The sequence below is a fragment of the Aythya marila genome, assembly GCF_965140915.1.
Source record: "Aythya marila genome assembly, chromosome: 3".
NCBI lineage: Eukaryota > Metazoa > Chordata > Aves > Anseriformes > Anatidae > Aythya > Aythya marila.
Window position 1 is genome coordinate 741,115 of NC_139044.1, and position 20,663 is coordinate 761,777.

At 37.4% G+C, this 20,663-nt stretch overlaps 1 protein-coding gene across 4 annotated transcripts in view; it reads left to right on the top strand.

Moving 5' to 3' along the window:
* SLX4IP (SLX4 interacting protein) overlaps nucleotides 1-20,663 on the top strand; it is an 88,120-nt gene that overhangs the window by 41,570 nt on the left and 25,887 nt on the right. For all 4 annotated transcript variants that reach the window (XR_014317212.1, XR_014317213.1, XM_082757151.1 and 1 more), the window contains exons 5-7: nucleotides 197-320; nucleotides 17,217-17,294; nucleotides 19,923-20,011. Coding sequence is in view for 2 of the 4 variants with exons in the window: in XM_082757151.1 (XP_082613277.1) it covers nucleotides 197-320; nucleotides 17,217-17,294; nucleotides 19,923-20,011 (291 nt within the window). In the remaining 2 variants the exon portion in view is untranslated. The remainder of the gene's footprint in view (nucleotides 1-196; nucleotides 321-17,216; nucleotides 17,295-19,922; nucleotides 20,012-20,663) is intronic.

Sequence of the window (20,663 nt, forward strand, 5' to 3'; positions counted from 1 at the left end):
GTTTGATTTTTTTTTTCTTTCATTCCGATGCATTTCCTTAATCATCTGCTTCTCAACTCTATTTAATACCTCAGTATCTGACTGCAGATAATGTTTTTAGGTTTTGTGTTTGAGTGATTTCATACTGATTTCTGTTATGTGTCTGTGGGCATTTGTGGAAGCTTAGATGTGACTAGGCAAATGGTTACTCTTTCAGGAGGTCTGCATGCTCCTGGAAGAGGTTGTTGCTTCGAGGGTCAAGCACTACTTGGAAGCGCCTAAACAACGTGGTCAGTGGAAATCAATGGAACATGCATCATCTGCTCCTTTGTTTATTACAGGTAAAATCAGTGATATATTTTATAGTAAAATAAGGTAAAATATGGTGGAAACTGTTGTTCATTTTTTTTTTTTTTAATGAAAAACTTGCAATCAGGAAATATAGTAAAGCCAAAATATCTTTTTTTGGGGGGTGTAAAGTAACTTCGACCATGTTAAAACTCAGTAGGTTTTAATTTTTCTATACATCATTTAAAAAAAAAACATACCACTTGTACTATTAGTATGAAGGGCTGTCATTAAGCAGAATAAACGGTATAATCCTGGGTCTTGTAAAACTAATGGAAATCTGTTTTGTGAAGTTGGGCATTTACTTGAACACTTCTTATTTTAGAAATAATATTTTTCCTTCTCTTTCCTCTTGCAACATATTAGTTCATAAAAAGTTGCTATGATGTGATAAATGGCATTTGTCAATTCATCTGTGTTCCTGCAGATTTCTGTGACCTTGGAATGCTTTGGAGGGAATGATTACTGTGCAGGAAAAAAACAAACAAACAACAAAAAAAAAACAGTTGTAAGAACATTCACCCAACTGCAAGAATGTTGTTGGATTTGTGTGTGTGTAAGGGTGGTGAGACTAAAATATGCAATTTCAGTACATACATTTCACATCTAAAAATAGCAATTACTCTAACTTGTGTTCTTATGTGAGGACCTAATGCCTTGCCAGTGTTTGTTTAATGTTATTTTGCTAGCTGTTTTTGTCATTGTGGTGGGTTTTACAGATGATAGGCTTATCTAGTGTTACACCTCAAAATCAATCTTTTTTTAAACACTTCTTAGGAAATAATGACTTTTGTTTATTACCAGTCTGGAGCATATTATAAACTTGTGACAGTAAAGAGTCCCTGTGTGTTTCTAGTTCCGAATGAACAAATAGAATTTTCTTATAGTGAAAGCAGGCCATTACAAAGGGTGAGATCGGAAGTTCTGAGAAGATTTTTTGAGGTTTTTCTGTATTTTCTTTTACTGAGTGATTTTTCATTGTTTATTTTTTAAGTTTCCTGTCTCAGTAAAAAGTATGTTTTCAAAACCAATGATTTTGTAAGATAAAACTGCCAGACAGGCTGATTGTTTTTATATATGCAGACATATGCACTAATTTGAGGGAGTTCTTGAGATTTTAAGGTTCTGTATTTTCTTGTATAGCACGAGCTTTTCAGTCAAAATACTTGTATGCTGCCCCACAGTTGTGAACTGATCTTCTGCCTGATTCTTTCCCTTATTTCCTGAAAATGAAGAGCTTAAGGTCATCAGTAATATCTGTGACAGTTTTAGATTAAAGAATATTTACTTTGGATGAGGCAGAATTACTGTTCCCTGAGTTTTCTGCAGTTAATCTTGCCATCATTAATTAACGCTTAAAAAAAAAAAAAAAAAAAAAAAAAAAGAAAGAAAGAAAACAGTCTGTGATAATGAACATTCATGTTGAACTTAATTTCCAAATCTCTTTCCTCTTCCCTCAGCCTGCTTTGCTCAGGGCTGTAATTTGTAAGAAAGGTGTGCTTTGTTCACGTCCAAGAATCAAGTTTATTCACGTTACATTCAAGTCTATTCTTACCTGAGAAGGAAATAACAGAATAGTAGGTGGGTGTTCACCAGAGCAACAGGGACCTACCTCTGAGGGTCTGACCCTTTTAGGTGAGCCATGTTTAACTCTGTCAGTTATCATCACTGAAACGTGGCTTCAGAAACTCTGGTCTGTTACCTTCCTCTCTAGGTTCACAGTTTCTGTTGGTGGGGTACAAAGATATATTTTTGCTTTTTTCCCAAACAGAGGAAGTGCAAGATAGCTGGCCAGTGTTCATCTTGACAGTGTTTTGTAGTATACAAAGAAATGTTCAAGCTCGATATGTGGCTAACTACATACGTGTTCTGTAGCTGCTGGTGGTGAAATAAATGTTGAAGCTTGCAGTTACTGTTGTATTTGGAGGTTTTAAAAAGTGTTTGAGTTCTTCAAACTGAATGGTTTTCTTTTGTTCCAAGTCATGCAAGCCTGGGTGTAGAGATTCACTGCTGTGGCAAGGAAGAGGGGATGTGTGGCAAGCACTAAGATGTGTATTAGTTGGTTATTTACTGCTTCAAGTATCACAGTTGAGCACCCCACTCTTGTTTGAACTTGCATTGTTTCAGATCAATTTTAAGTAGTTTGTTCTCCACGTTGCAGGATGTATTCAAAAGTTATTAGAACCAGAATTATTAGACCAATATTAAGCCTGAAAGCTTACTATCAAAGCATGTTATATTATGATTTTCCTCAGAAATAGAAGCCAAGCAACCTTACTTGGATTAGCAGATCTGGTTCTGCTTTCTAGATCTGTAGAGCAGACTGTTAAATTGGCTACTGTTAATATTTTGAAGAGATTTTTTTCAGCTACCACAATTTCTTTTAAATATTAATATTTTATTATGTTTAATGTTAAAATTATTTAATACCACCTTTCAGTTTGGTGGCACAGAATGTAAATATCCGTGCGTGTTACTTGTTAATTTACATTTCTTTTTCATTTAAGTTACACCCACACAGCAGTATGTGGTGGGTCGCATACCATCCCATTAGGAAATCTGTGGGTGTTACACATAGGAGAAGAAAGAAAGAAAGAATGGAAAAATGAGAGAAAGTAGCCAAGACAAGCAAGTTCTTCCTATTCTTTCTTCTGTCTGAACAATTTCCCCACCCCTCCCAAATGGCCAGTATGAACAATTTGCCAAAGTAAGCTTTAATTTAGTCTTTGGACATAGGCTTTGGTATAAACTCTCAGTTTCCTGTGTTTAATTGATGTCCAAACGTGTTTGATTTTGATTTGTTTTATTTTTTAAGAGAAACTTTAGATGAGGTAGGTTTATGAAGATTTAACTTTGCCTGCATCCAATCTGCACGGACAAAATCGTGCATTGACCACGTGGTTTGCTTGCACTATTTTCGATGAACATAAGTCAACCAATAATAATAATATCAATACACCCTGTATTAGTGAATTTTGAAAAAAAAGCATCTACTTCACTTTACAATTGTATAAGCTTTAAAATTAGAACTGTTGTTTATGTGTGTGTATGTATGCTGTACATTTTCAGTTCACAGCAATTGCGCTGCTCAGTAATGCGTGGTTGTTTCTAGTGATGGTGCCAAGCATCTTAGTGTGTCATGATGCTTACTTAGATACAGAAAGGCTGTAGTCCTAAGCAGCCTAAAAGCAAAGCCTGGTTTTTCATGTTCCACAGAAAGTAGTTCTTTCTGAGTAAGAGCAATAAGAATTAAATAATTGCTGCTCAAAAAGAGATCCAAGTAGAGATGGTAAATATAGGAGCATGACAAAGGCAAGACTGTGAAAATTAAGGAAGAAGGCAAAGTTTACATGTGCACAGAGTAAATATAGAGGAAGATGTGTAAAGCAAATATGGCTGGTAGAAATCTCTACCTTAGAAATGGGAGGAAGGAAGGAGATACCTTGTACAGACCTCCTCCTTCCCCCTGTTCAGGGAGAAGGCTCACTATGTTTACCCTACAAGTCATTTTCAGATCTTTTCTCATTCCTTCTCTAGCATCCTTCTTGTTTTTCTTGGCTTGATTGTGGAACATTTTTGCTCTGATTTCAGATCTTTTTATTGTAGTCTATTCTGCAGTGAAAATAATTAGGCAGCATGCTGTCACATGGCACAGAGAGATCACAGATTGATTTTATCTGCATTTTTTTTTGTATTATTGTGTTTTTATAAGAAAATTGGGCTAATTGTGATCGTGTTTTCTGTCTGTTCGCCTGTCCATCTTTTTCCTCCAATTACTTCTCCTAAATGTGATTGAACTTTACAAACTGGTAAGAATCTTAGACGTTACATTTATCAGCCGTTAACGTCCGATAAGCTTACTGAAATGACAAACTGGAAGAAGTGAAAGTACTATTATGAATAGTTCAGCCTTACAAAGATCCAGAGTCAAAGTTCACAGCTTATTAAATATTTAAAAAATGGATAAGGCTCCATTTCATAAGAAAATGGATTTCATTTGTCCTATTGCTCATGAAACTGTTTCTTTGGCTCCTGTAAACTAACAAAAATATACAATAAATCATGATGGTTCCAAACTGTTCTGACCTCGCATTTTCCTTACGAGTGTTCACTGTCACTATACAATATGAAATGTAGATGTTCATAGGGTATGTTCCCTGTTACAGTCTTCTAGCATCACAAATGATTTAAAGTATTCCCACCCTCCTAGCTGTTAACTCTTATTCTTCTGTTGTGAAATAATCTTTCATTTGTTTTTAACAAGACTTTTTTTCGTCTGTCTTCCTTAAAGAGGAACTCCACAAAAACTTGATGGGTGTAACTGCAGGGAGAATAAGCTTTGTCAGAAAAGCTACCACAGGGACTGTGGAGGATAGAAATCTTTTGAATGAACTTTGATGTTTGCAGTTGCACATTTTGATTTCTCTCTCTCAAAAGAATTATACTGCAGCTTCTTTACAATGGAGTAATTTATGATTTGTGGCCCAGTCCTGCAGATCTTTGTGAACTTTAAACTTCCATTCATCCCTCTGCGACAACAGAGGCTCATAGCTCTCTGAAGTATGCAGCAACTTATGCAATAACTTATGCAAAATGTTTTGATTAGTATTTTGTACTTAATATTTCCTGTGTTTGCTTTAGTGTTTTTTTTGTTTTGTTTTGTTTTTTTTTTTTTTTTCAGCCAGCTAATGGGGGAGTAAAGGCATCTGTTTTTTCACTGGAATATGTCTTCTTCTAGAAGACAAAATTATATATCTGAATTTTCTGTTGTTGCAGGGAAGAGAGGATATGTAGCGAGAACACAAAAATATACCGATGTCCTGTTTAGGTGTTTTCTCTTTAGTGATTTTTCTCTTATCTTAGTTTTCAATGCAAAAGATTTGAGAAGAGCTCTGAGAAAGGCAATGGAGATGATTCCAGATAAGAAATGCAGTACAGGAAACATGGAAAGAACAGGTTGGTGTGCTAGGACTCCATCCAGCCCAGAAAGATAATAACTAGGGAGGACACAACAGGCCTACAGAATCACTTGTACGCTCCTCCTCTTCAAGTATGGGAAAAAATGGGCATAAAATGAAGTTAGTTGAAGTCAAAGTAGCTAGCAGAACTGTGAAACTCCTCACCGAAGGATAATGGGGATGATAAAAGCTTGTGTTGAGCCCATGGGCTTTGACAAGAACATGAGAGAGGAATCCAGGAAGGGTACGGAGTTCACAGAAATTTCCTATGGCTCAGTAAAGTTTTGAGCTGAGAGTACTTGGAGGCCAGGAGAGTACTGGGGGAAATATTACGTGCAGTTTGCTCTTGTGTTTTGGTTTCCCATTGCATGCACTTCTCATGATGTTTAAATGCAAGGCATTAAGCTATATGGACTTGTGATCTTATCCAGTGTGGCCTTTCTTATCAAACATCTCTGGAAAAAGCCTGCACTGTAAACAGAAAACTTATTAGTACATTGGAGGGGGTTGGTGTGCTTCAAAGACTGTCAGAGGAAGTTCTGGCTTTCTAGACTGAAGGATCTACATTTGTCTTTTTCCTGATACTGAACTGATATTTGCAGTCTTTAGCAATTGCTTTTGCAATTGCTATCACTGTCTTACATGGGACACTTGCAAGTGCAGCACTAGACAGGTTGAATTCTTTCTGCTTATTTTACTTATTCCCTGGGAGCATCTCCCTTGTGAAGTTATGGTCACAGATAGGAAATAAAATAGCATTTTATTTATTTTAAAGATATCCTATAATAAAGTGTTTTACATGCTTAATATTGAAAACAAATATATCATTTTCTTAAAACAATAGGAGAGTTGTTTAAGTTAGTGTATTTTTGTGAAAATTTGGCTTTAGTGTTGAAAACAGCTTTTACCTCAGACCTTTAATTTATACCTGCTTAATTCATGGTTTTTCTCTTACTTGCATCTTGATTCTTTTTCTTGTGTTTCCATACTTTTTTATTCATATTAAAAAAATGACTGCTCTCTGTGCATGTGCACAAAGTCTGTGGTTGCATGCGCAAATATGACAGCTACTATCTTTCTATCCATATCAAACATACAGGTCTTTCTGTAGCATCCAGCTAGATCTGCATTGTAATTTTGCTGTTACAACCTCCGTTTATGCAAACACGTGTATATATTTATACACACCCAAATTTCATTTTTTGGAGTTTTAGTTGTATAGCTAGACATAGAGTCAGTACCCATTAATTGTGTATTTGCGAAGTGGAATTATGTCTCCCCTTTAGTTTATCAGCACTAGCTAGAAGCTAGTAGTCAATTTGCCTATCCAAAACATGCAGCATAGAATTAATTGTATCTAACTTTGCACATCTATACTGTAAACACCTACGTCTGGTCTAGTGGTTTAAACTCTCTTCACAACTAATGGAAGTAGGTGGGCTCTTGTTGAGCACAATTCATCTGATACATATATTTAAAGTAGATTGTCAGGTGATGTGAATCATGTTCCAGAAGAGCTTGTTTCTATCAGTTAAAAATGGAGTGCAAAATGCTAGTCTGTAGATGTTGCAAGTTAGGCAAGGTGAATCTTACTTAAAATTTCTGCTTTACTTGGTTGTTACTCACTTGAGAGTATCAAAGTGATTCTCAACTAAGCCAGGGAATTACGTAGTAACCTTTCAAAGATAACTTAGCATCCAGTGTTTTTGGAATCCACATGGGGGGATTTTGAAAATTGGTCCCTAAGCACTTGCCATTTCTTTGCTGCTTGATTCTTCTTTGCAACATCTGTTCCTTTTCAAAATATTTTATTCTTTGCTTTGTATAGGTTTTAAAACTTCTATCGTCACCTGGAAGCAGGAATTCAGAGGATAGGATGTCAGTGTTCAGCTTCTTTAGACGTGTTTAAACACTAGGCATGGTAGGAATAGATTGTAAAATGCTCAATGTAGAATTATCTGAGGAATAAATTTGACTTTATTTTCTATCCTTTATGAACATGGCAAATTGGATTTCTCCTAGCAGCATTTCATAGATCCTGTGGTCTGCATTTAATTGATGCTCAGATGCCATGTTTCGGAATGTTTAAAAATATTGGAGAATACATTATTTGGTCAGTACAAGAAATCTGATTTTCATTTGCTGTCTGATCTTTAAAATCTATCTGTAGGATTGCTAGGAGCCTGTGCTGCCTGGAACATTGCACAGATGAAGTTCAAATGCCCTCATCTTCTAGCGAGGGCAGTGTGGCAATAATAAGTTCATTCTCCTGAAGTAAAGTGGTTGCAAATATCTGAACCTGGTCAGATTTTTGTTTGGCTAAGTTTTATTGTAGTATGAGTACGTTTGTAGGATTTCCATCCCCCACCCCCCCCACACACACACATTTGGATACGTAAGAGTGCACCTGTGCACTGGGTTCTGTTGTTTAGATGTATACCAGGCCTACCTATTATGCATTTTCAAAAATGTATATGCTGCGTGTCTTTACCTTCCTGTTGTGCTAGTTTTCTGTGCATAGATGGCGGTGACCACATTTTGGATGTCTGTTAAACAGTGAAAATCTGTGCTACTGGGGCATAGATTCAATTTTGTAGACATAAGTGGAATTGCTGAGACTTGCAGAGCTGTTTTAGCAAGCATGTGTTTGCAACATCAGGACTGTTTACAGCATCTTAGGTTTGAAGGTTTCTCTCTCATAACTAACTGCATGGGAAGGAAGAATAGCTTGATTCTTTATTTAAAAAACAATAAAATACAATTACGAAATTGTAAATAATGAAAGTGGATGAAAAGGGAAATATTTCTAAGGGCAGAAGAAAGACTTTTAAAAATGACCTAGGTGTGATAGTTTCTTCTGCCTTTTTAAAATTAGTTCAACTGTATGTGAAATGAGATGGAAAAAATAACTACTTAATTTTTATATTGAGATGACATCAGGTTCCTTTAATTAAAAAAAAAAAAGGGAAGGGGAAAAAAAAAAAGAAAAAGTAGGTACTTTCTATTGATTCTTTCTAAAGAGAGCAATACTATTTTGCTTGCTATGTAAGCAAGAAAGAGTAGAATTTGAATTAAAACCTAAAAGAAATATGATTTCCTTAGAAATGTTTGGAGGAATTTACTTAATTGCAACCAGAAGTTTGACCTGGAAGTGTAACGTTTTGACCTTTTCGCTGTCTGGTTTCCTAAATGTGTTGTTTTGCTCTCTTTAAACTGTGAGAAAATCTGTTTTACACATCTTTAACCCTTGCACTCCCTGCAAGTGTGAGTCCCCAAACAATAACCAGCAGTCCAACAAAAACAGAAATGGACACTGCATCTTAAGAAAAGAAAATCATTATAGATACGTGTTGAACTTTGTCCTTTGTAGTTTGGTTATAGCTGGAAGTAATTGTGGGTGTAATTTGATGGTTAAATATGAACATGAGCTTCTCTTCAACTTTCCTTATTACCATATTACACAACAATACTCTCCTTTATGTCTTTTTGTTCTTAAAGTTCGTTATCATATGACAAAGAGAAAATACAGCTTCTTAAATTGCAAACATTCTTGTGGGTTTATTTGTATTGGGAAAATTTTTAGAAGGCTTCTCAGAAACCCATCCAGGTAGAGACAGAAGTCCAATTCCTGGAAAAAAAGTCATGCATACTCTTCTTATGTAAATAATTCAGTAAGAGCAGTGGTGTGTATTTGATTCTATAGGTTTTTAGCCCTCATCAGTCAAGGTGCTAGATAAATTGTTTATTGTACACACTGAATTATTTCCATGGACTACAAAGGCACAAGTGACATAATGTAAACAAAACTACACTGACCCAGCTTTGCAGGACCTGGGCCTTAATTTATTAAAAACACATATGGAAGTAAATTAAAATTCAGTAGCGCAGCAATTAGTAACGATTCTTAATTGAGAAGGGGAAAAAAAAAAAAAAGAGTGCAATCTTGAATATGCATTTTGGATGTGGTAAGAGGGTTTGAGATATTCTAATGCGCAGTAAAGAATGTTTCTCCCTGGTTAACCATTTTACATTGCAATATTCTGTATATGTATCTGTGGAAAACAAAGTTGTTTAAGTGACAAAGCTTGCTTTAGAGACAAAACAGAAGGCAACAGTCCTGTATTTGTTTATAAGCGTCTTTCTGATACTCTTTAATTAAAATACTTGGTTTTCTTGTGTGTGTGTATGTGTCATAGGGTATGGGCAATGTTTGTCTGATCTTTTTTGTTGTATTTCCATGGCACCTGATAGGCTCATGTTCTTTGGTCATTTTGCATTTGCTGTTGAATACTGAGAAAGAGGATGCCCTATGCACCTTTGGACACTTAGTATCTGGTGAGCTGCTGCCAGTGACTAGAAGAGATTGAGCTGCACAATTCAGGTGGTCACTAATAATGCTGTCCTCTTGAGTAAGCTTAATTGAGCAGCTGGCTACAAAGCCTTTTGAGGTCAGGTGCCAGCTTCTTGCACCACAACTGGCACCTGCTTCACTGGCAGAGCTGAGTGGCACTGATCAGATGATCACAATCTTTGGTCAGGCTTGGTCCTTTTGGTGGTATCCTCTTTGCATTGGAGTGAATTTTGAGGATTATTTTGAAGTAGAGCCTTTCAGCAGCTGGCTTAATTATGGTCCACTTGTTAGCATTAAAAAAAAAAAAAAAGAAATACAGAAGGCTTCATTGTATTGGCTTTCCACCTATTTGCCATGCTCCAGAATTTCCTTCTTTTCTGAGATGTTAAAAACCTAAAGAATCAGCTGTGTGAACAGAGAAAAATCTGTGAACCCCTGGCACAACATGCTTTGTTCAGACAACTCTGTGAAATGTATGCTGGTTCAAGTTCATAGGCATTTCTTCCAACATACTTGCTTTTGGAGTGTCCTGGAGATGATAGGGCAGAAGAAGAGAGGGGTCATGACCACCAACATCTACCTCTTAGATCCACTGGGATGTCCTAATAGGAGTTTTTAGAGAAATAATAATAAAAAAAAGATAATGTTGTTTCCTGCTGTGTATCAGGATCAGCTTTGCAGAAACCACCTTTCCACGATTTGTGCCATCTTTTTAAAGTTCTGCAGAAGATACCTGCTACTGGCTTTTCTTTCCCTCATGCCCTCCCACCATGCCTCCAGAGGCAGACTGGCTTTTTTTTTCACCAGACCCATAGGTTTTGTAGCAGTGTGATACAACGTACATTTCTCCACATGTTCCAAACTTGTTCCTGACATTTTTAGTGACCCTTACCTAAAGACCATGTTATTGGTAGAAGATGAAAGTCTTTGTCAGCTGTGGGAGCTATAGGGTTAAAACCTTTTCCTCTTGGGGAAGAAGGTTTTGCAGAAGTTATTTCCTATTACCGGGGGAGGAAAGGGGAAAGCCTGGAGACTTGTGAAAGGTTTGCTTGCCTTTGAGTCTTTTAACATCATAGCATTGGCACCTACAATAATGTTGTTCTAATGAACAATAAGGGGAACCAGTCATGTTTGTTAAATTCTGAAAGGCTCATACAGTTGTTTTTGTTTTCTTCTTTTTTTGCTAGCCATGATTTTGTTTTGTAGAGATTCCTGGCATTCAGAAAACAAAATCCTCCTTTCAGGTATTTCACAGCATCAAAAATTTTCTTGAAGCTCATGGATATCATCAAGGACAGAGTCAGGCTGAAAGGACATATTTTTAAAAAGTGATTCATGCTTTCAAAGGCCGCCCTGTGCATTCCCTTGCACCCTGTAAGTCAGACTTGTCACCATCACTGAGGCTGTTTCATTTTAGCTAGAAGCTACCTTCTACAGGCAGGCTTACTTTTATCACTGCTAGGAATTCAGTGATATAAGTACGTGGCACTGCTTAATTCGGACACAGCTGTGTCTGGCTAGTCTAGGGGAGATGCTCAGCATGGTGCTGCATGTGCGGTATGTGCAAATGTGACATCAGACAGTTTTTGACTAAGCTTCTCCTTCACGACAATACAGCTGCTTTGAAAAGACTTGAGAATCTCCTCTGCCGACTTGTCACAGCATTTACCAGGGGGCTTGCTTTTCAATTCTCCTTGCCTTTTGGCTGGCACTGACAGATATCTTACTCCTCCTCAGTTGTCAGGCTTGTTCCAGTGGTTAAAGAGCTCCAGGCACGTGGATTCCCCCAGAATACTGTTTATATGCTCAGAACACTGAGGATTCATAAGCAGCTTTCGGTTCATGTGTTGAAGTCTGTCACGTGCAATAAATAATATGGTCATTAAGTTTGAGATCAACTAAAGGGTGAAATCACATCTTGTCTCCTATTAGAAAACAATTGTCTGTGGTAATGGTACGCTGACCTTCAAATACATGGCTCTACTTTATCTGCTCGAATGCATTAGCAGGTGGTGCTTGGTATTATTGCTGTTACATTATGAATGGCTTGTGAGAAAGCTGCTCTCCAGGATTGGATCAGTCTGCCTTTCCACCTCAAGTTTTAGTGAGGGGAAGGCATGTTTTTCCTTCAGAGCTGGCATGTTCTGAGGGTCTCCATCAGATGCATTTCTCACCTTGCAGCCGGATGGTCTGACACTTGTTTTCTTTTCAGTTCTTCTCTCCAAAATACCCATGACAAGCAGGCCAAAAAACACCTTATACTGGATCCAGTTTGCTCAGGAGAGCTCCGAAGTTAGAGTGAATTCCTCCCTTTCCCCGCTAGAGGAGAGCCTTACAACCCTGCTCTTGGGTTTCATCAGTCCAGTTTGGCTGCTAATGGCTCGTGGGCTGAAGCTTTTAGATACTGTGCCATGTCCAAATATCTGTGGTCCAATAGCAAAAAGGATTCTGCTAGGCATATCTCTGCCTGTCATGATGGGATTAATTTGAAGCTTTCTTTACTTCATCTAGCAGGGGCCCTGTTTCCTGGTAGGCACCAAATCTTGCTCCCGAATCCTCAATGCGATAGATCTTCTACCTGTATGTGTCAACAAATAGCCTGTTTTCAGAAGATTTAGTGACTAGAAGAATAGTGCTAATACTGACAAAATCATGAAAGGGAAAATAAGGAGGAAAAAAAAAAAAAACAGTTTTTGCGTGTACTTGGTTAAAACTGGCTGTAAGGCACCCTGGAAAATACAGAAGAAAACTAAGTCATTGAATTTATTTGCAGATATATGAGTTATCAAGGTCAGACCCTGCATATTTGCAACACAAGGGAGCAATTGGTAGAACCATAAGAGAGGAGTGCTTTGTTTTTGTGCATGGAGAATAGTGCCTGCAGTGCTGCATTAATGTCTCTTAGCTTACCCTCGCTCTTCCTGACATGCACGTGTGCACACACATACGTGTGTATATAGTCAGTACTGTACCCAGGCTTTTCTTTTAGGCCACATCTATTGTATATAAATCTAAAGGCCAAAATGTATTTTTTCTTAATTATTAAAAATGGGAAAAAGGGCTTTTTGATGTTTTTTTTTTTTTTTTTTTTTATATATTATTATTATTATTACATGTTTTCCTGTGTACTTCTTGTAATTATCACTTGAAATAATGGAAATTTAAAAAATAATTGAAAAATTTTTAAACTGAAGGGAGAATGTATGGGAAGACTGGCTGACATCCTCAGCTGTGTAAGTTGGTCTGGACCCATTGGTTATCTGCTGTATAAAAATTTGCATCAGATGAAGATCAGTTATGCTTGCTGTTACATATGAAGCTGATACTTTTTGTGTGTGTGATCTGAGGTAGTGCCCTGGAAATCCCATACCCATTCAGAACACCAGAAAAGACAGAGGAAGTCTTGGTGGCTTCTTGTGGTGTTCCCTGCCATTCTGCTGCCCCTAGCTTACCCCAGACTTAGGCTTAAATTTACATGCAACATTTGGTTTTGAATCTCATCTAAATTAGAAATAGTGACCTGGAGCAGATGGTGTGAAGAACCGAATTTCTTCTGGGAGAGAAAACATGCAGAATCAACACTAGGTTTAGAATAAAAGTTTTTTTCTAAGTTTACAAACAATCAGGAATTTGGATTTGGTGGTGAATAATTTTAAAAGGAGAAATATGACCGCTAAAAAGCGGTGTAATAATATGTCTGTAGATCACTTTGAAGATGAAAAGCTCTATATACTGTAAACATTATTACTCGAATAGCTTAATTTGCATGGAATAATTAGCATAGGCAAAATGTAGATTTTTTTTAATGTACAATACAGTATTTCAGAAAGCCTAATGCACCTATTTATTTTCAAGTTGTAACCAAAGAAATTCATCTTTTTTTAACATTTGTTGCAAGGATCTGTGATCTTACTCTATGAACAGAGGCAGTCCTAGACGAGGATAACCTGTTAGAAACATGAAATGCCTAGACTAGGAGAAAAAATTGTTTTGTTTATTTATTGTTATTTGTATTTAAAGCTGGTGTAAAACCCCTGTGCAATGAGAAATTGGTGCCTCTCGGATATGGAAGCTTTTGGGGGGCAATCACGCTCCTCAGGCCTGAGCTGTGGCTTTGGCAAAGGCTTGCCCCAAGTTGGTTGCGGAGCCGTGCAGGTGCCCGATTCCGCTGGGAGGTGAACACCTGCCAGGCTGCTCCAGATAACTCAGCAGCTCAGAGGCATTTTCCCAGGCTCCAGATGAGCAGGCTCGAATAGCCGTGGGAGAGGGCTTCCCGCTGCTGGACGCTGTACCACAGCCGCCTCTTGGCAGCCCGCTGGAAGCTCAAGGCAGCTTGGCTCTAACTCCTTCGGCAAACAAGCGGTGCTGGATAGTTTTACAGCACAGAGTCGGTGTCTGATACTTCCTCTCAGTGTCTTGGGACTGAATAATAACAGGCAGGGCAAATTACCATTCCCCTAAAAGGCAGCACTCACTGGTGCATGTTACAGCTGAGAGTGAGCTGTGGCTGTTCTACAATTACTTTTATTCAGTCACATCTGGGGGCTCTGGAGTTGTAGTTTGGTTTAGCATGTTTGTTTGTTTGTTTTTTGGAACTGGGATCTGATGTTTTAGGTGCACAGTTTTGAAGAAAAAAAAACTACAGACCAGTAACAAAATTTATATTTCTACTTCTCTGTTGGCAATCTATGAAATGGATTTATGTCTGCATTGTATGATGAAGAGGAACCTGAAGGCTAGGCTGAGTACATTTGCTGATCCCAAGATCTGTGAAATTTCTCTCTTACTGGCTGCAAAAGTCTTTTGTAGCTTGAGGGTAAACCTACAGTGCACTTAAAATGAGTTAATGCTGGATTATTTGGTACATCTCACTTGGTCCCTCCTTATAGACAGCGTGACGAGCTGCTTTTGGTGCTCTCACAGTATACGCTGGCTTTCTTTCCTGGAGCATAATTCACGGCTTGCCCTAAATCAACATCAGCATATGCTAGTATATAAACAGAGTTGATGGTGAACAAGTCTGAAGCTGAGAGCAGATTGAGACTCATGCTGAGTAACTGTAGAAAGTTTATTTAAAAAAAAAACACACACCTGCAAGGTGCATGAGGTTGTGAGATAAGGTGCCCTTGTGGGGCTTATGTTTTAGCTGCTTCTTCCTTGAAGCAGAGTGCTTAATTGGATAATAGATTTCTCTTGCAGGAAGCAGAAAGACGGTATCACGGTTTTTATAGTTCTGCAATAATCCTGACAATTTTAATACTGGGAAGTTTATGAACTCGAGCTGACTTTATGGGTTGGATTAGACGTCGCATACAAGAGGTTTCCAAACATTTGATAAGCGTAGCTGAAGGATAGTTTCAAAATATAGGTATTTTGAATGCAATGCATCTTAAACTTTTTTTTCTACTATTAGCAATAAGTACCAGCAAATCACCTCTTTTGGCTTTTTCAGCAAAGTCAAGCAGCAGATAGTCACGGAAACAAAAATTCTTCTTTAGTGTTAGTCCCTCCAGGCAGAGCATATTAGCTTGGGTGCCAGCTCCCCATGAGGGCTCTACAATACTGTCAGACCTGAGCTGACACTGCAAAAACAGTGTGAAGCTCTCTGCATCTCTTATGCATATATTTTGATAGATTGGAGGTAGGTGTTCTGCTCCAGGGAACAGTAACTGGCTCAATCAAGGGCCTTGAAGAAGAATTTTAAACTTTGTTAGGCCATTAGTCAATCAAATATGATTAAGTGCATAACTTCTCAGAATACCAGGATAACAAGACAAATACACAGATGTATGTGTCACCTGATTCTCAAAAGAATTTCATAAATGAAGTATTGTGCTCTTCTCTGAGTAAAAGCAAAAAAATCATGCTTTTTTCATTTCTATTCTTTCTCAAGAAAAGGATTTTGTTCAGGTACACAGAGGTGGAAAGACTTCCATTCCTGGTTTTGGAAATTTGTTTGGAGAGTTGTACTTCTGGGAATGTTACTTTTTTTGGCATGATAGAGATCACAGTGGAAATGCTATCACCACACTGATAACTTATTTATGTGAAGAGCAAATTCTTTGATTTGGCTAATCCTACCAGTGTTAAAGAATTATGGATGCCAAACTGGAAATTGCTAAAAGTAATTTTCTTTAATTGTGTTCATAAATATACAGTTAATAAAGGTGGTGGATTACATCCAATTTTTTCTTTAGCACTCATCGTTTTCAAAGGATAGTTTAACTTGTCGAATCTTGACTTGATCTTTAAAGGGAAGTCAAATTTTCAGATACCTTCAGTGTCTTCCTGAGGGGAAGGAAAAAAAGATGGCTGATAAATTTCAAAGGGATTATGATCAATACCTATAGTTCTCAACGAGGACTGATGCTGAGCAGCACTGCATGGTGAGCTTTGGGAGATTTGGAGTACAAGTAGGAGAGCTACAGACCGTGCAGGAGAGGACATGCATATTTTATTTTGTATTTAGGAATACGATGTGCTTTAGCACTTGCTCCTGGGATTGGGAAAGGAGCGCATGGGCTTCTCTTACATCCTGTTAAATGTTTGGAGAGAACAGCAGTAGCACTTGATTTTTGAACTCACGTGGTAATTGCATCTAGGGTAGCTGACTGTCTTGGAAAGAGCACTATTATAAGTATTGCAGAACCACCAGAGTCAGAGGAAATGTCATTAATTGCCTTTTGCAAATTCATTTTACTGAGGTGTAAGGAGAGACTACAGAGGAGACAGAGGAGGAGGAGTCACAGGTTCTCACTTCTTTCAATTTCAGTGGGAGTTAAGTTGCTAAATACCTTTATGAATCAAGTCCTGATTTACCCAGGGTCATTTGGGAATTAAAGTAGAACAAAAGTAAAAGCTGATTTCCTTAGCTCTAGTCTTGGAGTCTCTTTGCTGTAATATAATCCTTTCTGTCCTTTTCTTATGCTCCTGGTGCACAAGGATTTCTGTCATTCTCAGGAATGGAAACTGAAGAAACCTCTGTGTCCATTACAGGTATCGCTGGGGCAGCCAGGCTAGCTTTGTGTGCTTGTGGATATTGAGGAGGCTAAATGTATGCATTTCTCACTTAATTCAATGCAAGTGGAGATAATTAGGCCTCTTGTGGATTTTTATAGCCGGCATTTTTTGTATCAGCTTTGAGCATGTCTTCTTTCTCCAGAAAGTAGTTAAATGCAGTTAAATAAAAGGTTGCCCGTAGTTTTTGTGTAGAATATGAATGAAAACCTAGCAGTAACTAGGAGTCTAGCCTTGTGGACTAATAACTGAGGGAGTAGCTTATTAAGTGTATAGCAACTGTGATCAGTTAATTGACTTAACTATGTTTCTGTGGTTGTGTACCAGAACTTGAAGTTTAGTAGGTTGTTTAGATTTTTTTTCCTTCTGTTCCAGGTATGAATTTCTTGAGATTTCAATATGAGTAGTTTCTTTTTAAAATATTTCTTTAAAGATATGTTTTCCTGAGCTGCAGCTTCTTTCTCTCAACCAATCTTATCTTTTTAGATGTGCAACACTTTGAGACCAAAATATCTGATATACCTTTACACTTATTATTATTATCTCTTTGTTTTATGTTGCAGCCAACAGTTTTCACATTACTGCCTATTTTATGAAGAGATGGGTTAATCTCCGTTGTGCTGTAGGGAAACATTATCGTGGTAAGAAATCATTTTCTAATAATATTACTTAAAATTCTGTTCAAAATGGAGGGCAAAAAAAAGGATGCAAACTAATAGTTGTTAAATTTTGGTCTGCTTAATCAAGATCTGTTTGGGAGCTTGACTTTTTTTTCTCAAGGGGATGTTTGCTGAAAAATGAGAAGAGTTTCCTACCATATGATGGATTTTCTTTTAACTTAATTTTAAATTTTTGTATACCTTGCCCCCAGGGTAATCAGCTAAGCCACACCAAATTCTGTAAGTTGATGAGACTCAGCATTTTACTGAGTCTCTGCAGGGTGAATCAACCAGAGGTTGCAGTATGAATCACTTCATTATTGCTTGAGTGTCTTGTGACATCAACTGTGTAGTACAAGTGTATGCAAGAAAAAGCTTTCATTCGGCTCAGTGCTATAAAACCTTAACTTAGGTGATGTCATTGGACCAGATCTTTTTTCAAGTCTTCTCAAGCCAAGATGCTCTGTAAGGAAATGATATCAATCCTGTCCTGCCAACAGCAATAAAGAGGAGCTGTAATGATCACTGCCCTTTGTGTTGAGCTTTTCATATTAAAAAAAATAAATAAATAAAAAAAATTCTTCAGGTTCCTTTAAAAATATTGACTACTTGAATGGTATTTTAAGGTATTTCCTATTTTTATAGGAATTCATTGGATTCGTCAGTGTTTAAATCTCTTCAAATACCAACTGTTTTTAATCCATTGCAGTGTTATTTTAAATGTTTCATCAAACTTGTTCCCCCTGTCTCCTGGAACAATAGATTGTGCACTAGTGTCTCAGCACGGCATTGTTTTCTGTATATTAAATTCGGGCCTTTTTAAAGTGTCAATCAAATATCATTGTACCTAAAGATACTTTCATTCTGTTAACCAGCAAGTGAGATTGTCATAAAGTATGACAATAAAAGTTGCTAACTGGAATGAACTTGCTGTACTAGTGCTGCTAAAAAGAAAGGCTTTGATTCCAGAGTCAAAATTTTTTTCTACACAAAGTTTCTAGCAAGAGAGGAGCTTCATTTTACTGGGTTTCACTGCCAATAACTACCAGAAGAATAGCCTCACAAAATAATTTGATACCAATGTCTCATTTTGGTAAGATACATCTGTAGTTTCACAGACAAAAAATGGACATTTGGCCTAACAGAAAAAGAATCTTGCATACTGTAAATGGTGTCTCAGTATCCAAAGTCAGCTTTACAAAGTGATGATTATTGGAACCATGCACAGCAAATTCAGTCCTTGCAATAGTTGTCCAGCTTTTCTTTTGCATTTTATTTGGAAGTGGTCTGTGTCAGTTTGAAAGCCATCGTACAAGAACTTTGGGAGTGGCTTCTCGCGTCTTGAGGATACAAGCAGAGAAACAGCAGTCTGATGATAGGGCACAGGATGAATATTTCCTTGGAAACAGTTTTGCCTATAGAGCCGGTATTTCTGAAAGGCTCACCATACTCTATCCAGTTACAGTAGCTTAACAAGTAGTTTTGCCAACAAACATGCATCTGAGGTCTCTGTGTACACTTCTTCAACCAAAGGCAAGTACAAGATAATCAGTTTTAACACCCCCATCTTTCATAGTAATTACTCTAGCAAAGCCAATGCTGGCAAGCACTTGGAATGGTTAGTTGGATACTATTGGACACGTGCTGGTGGTGAAGGAGCACTGCCTTCTAGAGAGGCAGTTGACCACATGAATGACCCACACTGGTGAATTATGTACATCCTGAGTATACTCCGTTTATTATGTGGAGATACTTTACAAAAATCTCTGAGGTCAGCCTCCTGGGTATCTTTCTGCATGCTGTGTCTTCCTGTCCCAGAAAATAGGGTGTTGTGATTTGTTTTGGAAGTACGGCAAACTTTAAAATCTAGTAATTGTCTTAAGAAAGAAAGGGAGAAAAAGTTCAGGTGAAAATATGAAGGTGTTAATCTGGAAATTACCAGATATGTCAAATAAAGTATCCAGCTTTCCTCTTTGCATATCATTTCCAGGGGTTGAATAAAGCTATGCTTGGTCTGTTTTAATCTGAGAACCCTTCCATTTTCAATCCTCTGTAACTAGCAACTTGGGTGTGTTCACAACAAACCATGTGATCTTGAGTAAAATACGTAATTCAGTAACAGTTAACTAATTTATCTAGTGACTTCAAAATCACTGTAGTCAGTGTTGGAAACACTTGGTCTTACGCTGAGTTTTTGTATCAAGTGCTGATTGAATATGTTGTACTGTACTACAAACACAATTTGTAGCTTTTGCTATGAAAAGACTAATCACCAGAATAGCACAAAATAAATCATTGTGAAGTGTTTTTTTCTCTTGGTTCTGTCTAGTATAGTTGTTCAGAGGTGTGGTTGGACTAATTTGCAGCAGTGACTGTTCTCTTGGGAATTAAACTGACTTATTGATTTAATTTTATTTTTAAGGATTAAAAAAGCAAAAAAAAAAAAAAAAAATCAGTGATGTGATCTTGAAAAGAAATAAGCAAGCAGTGGAGGGCTGAAGTGAGTTAGTGCGCCATTTACACTATCTTTTCTTTACAAAAATAAAATGCATGCATGTCAGAATACGAGTTTAATTTTTACAATCTTCTTTTTAATTCTTTTTTGCATAGAGCTACGTGTGTTTCCAGACAAATTTGTAGTTTGTGTCAGTAAACTTGAATTTAATCCAAATGCTTGGACATGTGAAGAGGGTGCATTGGTATGTACAAAACTGTTCTATAATTTTTCTGGTTTGTTTTACAGTGGTAAGATGAATGTTTATATGTAGTTGTAATTATTTGCGTATTTGTGAATGTTATCTTGGAACCAAAATCTCCTATTAACAATTGGTCCAGAGTATTCAAAAAGACATTCTGAAGTAACTGTCTGAAGCAGATGAGAATGGGGATTTCTGGAAGCTCAGCATTTTCTGAGTTGCATAAGGCACCTTGTTTCACGGATCTCTTTTTTCCTTTGTATTTTGTCCTTGTAATACTTTACTTTCCAAGATTATAATGGGTCAGTTTCTAGTGTCAGTGGCTTTCTTGTATGTTTTCCTAGCACTTGTTCTGCAAAACAACTCATATGGATCAGTGCTAGCCCTGCTGGGAAAAAAAAAATCCCCAAGCATTTATGGAGAAAAAGGTACTGGTGTATAGTTAAATACCATAAACTATTCTGCTTAAATATTTCATCTTGAAGGCTTTATCAGGGTCAAAAGCTTATGAATTTTATGCTGCAGTTAACTGCTGATTGTCTCAGGAGTGTTCACATTGACCCAGGTGGCCTGCTATATGGCAGGCAGTCTCTTCTGTGCTCACAATAAGTCAGCATTATATGCTGAGTTCTATGTATGTTTTATTAGTTGCTGT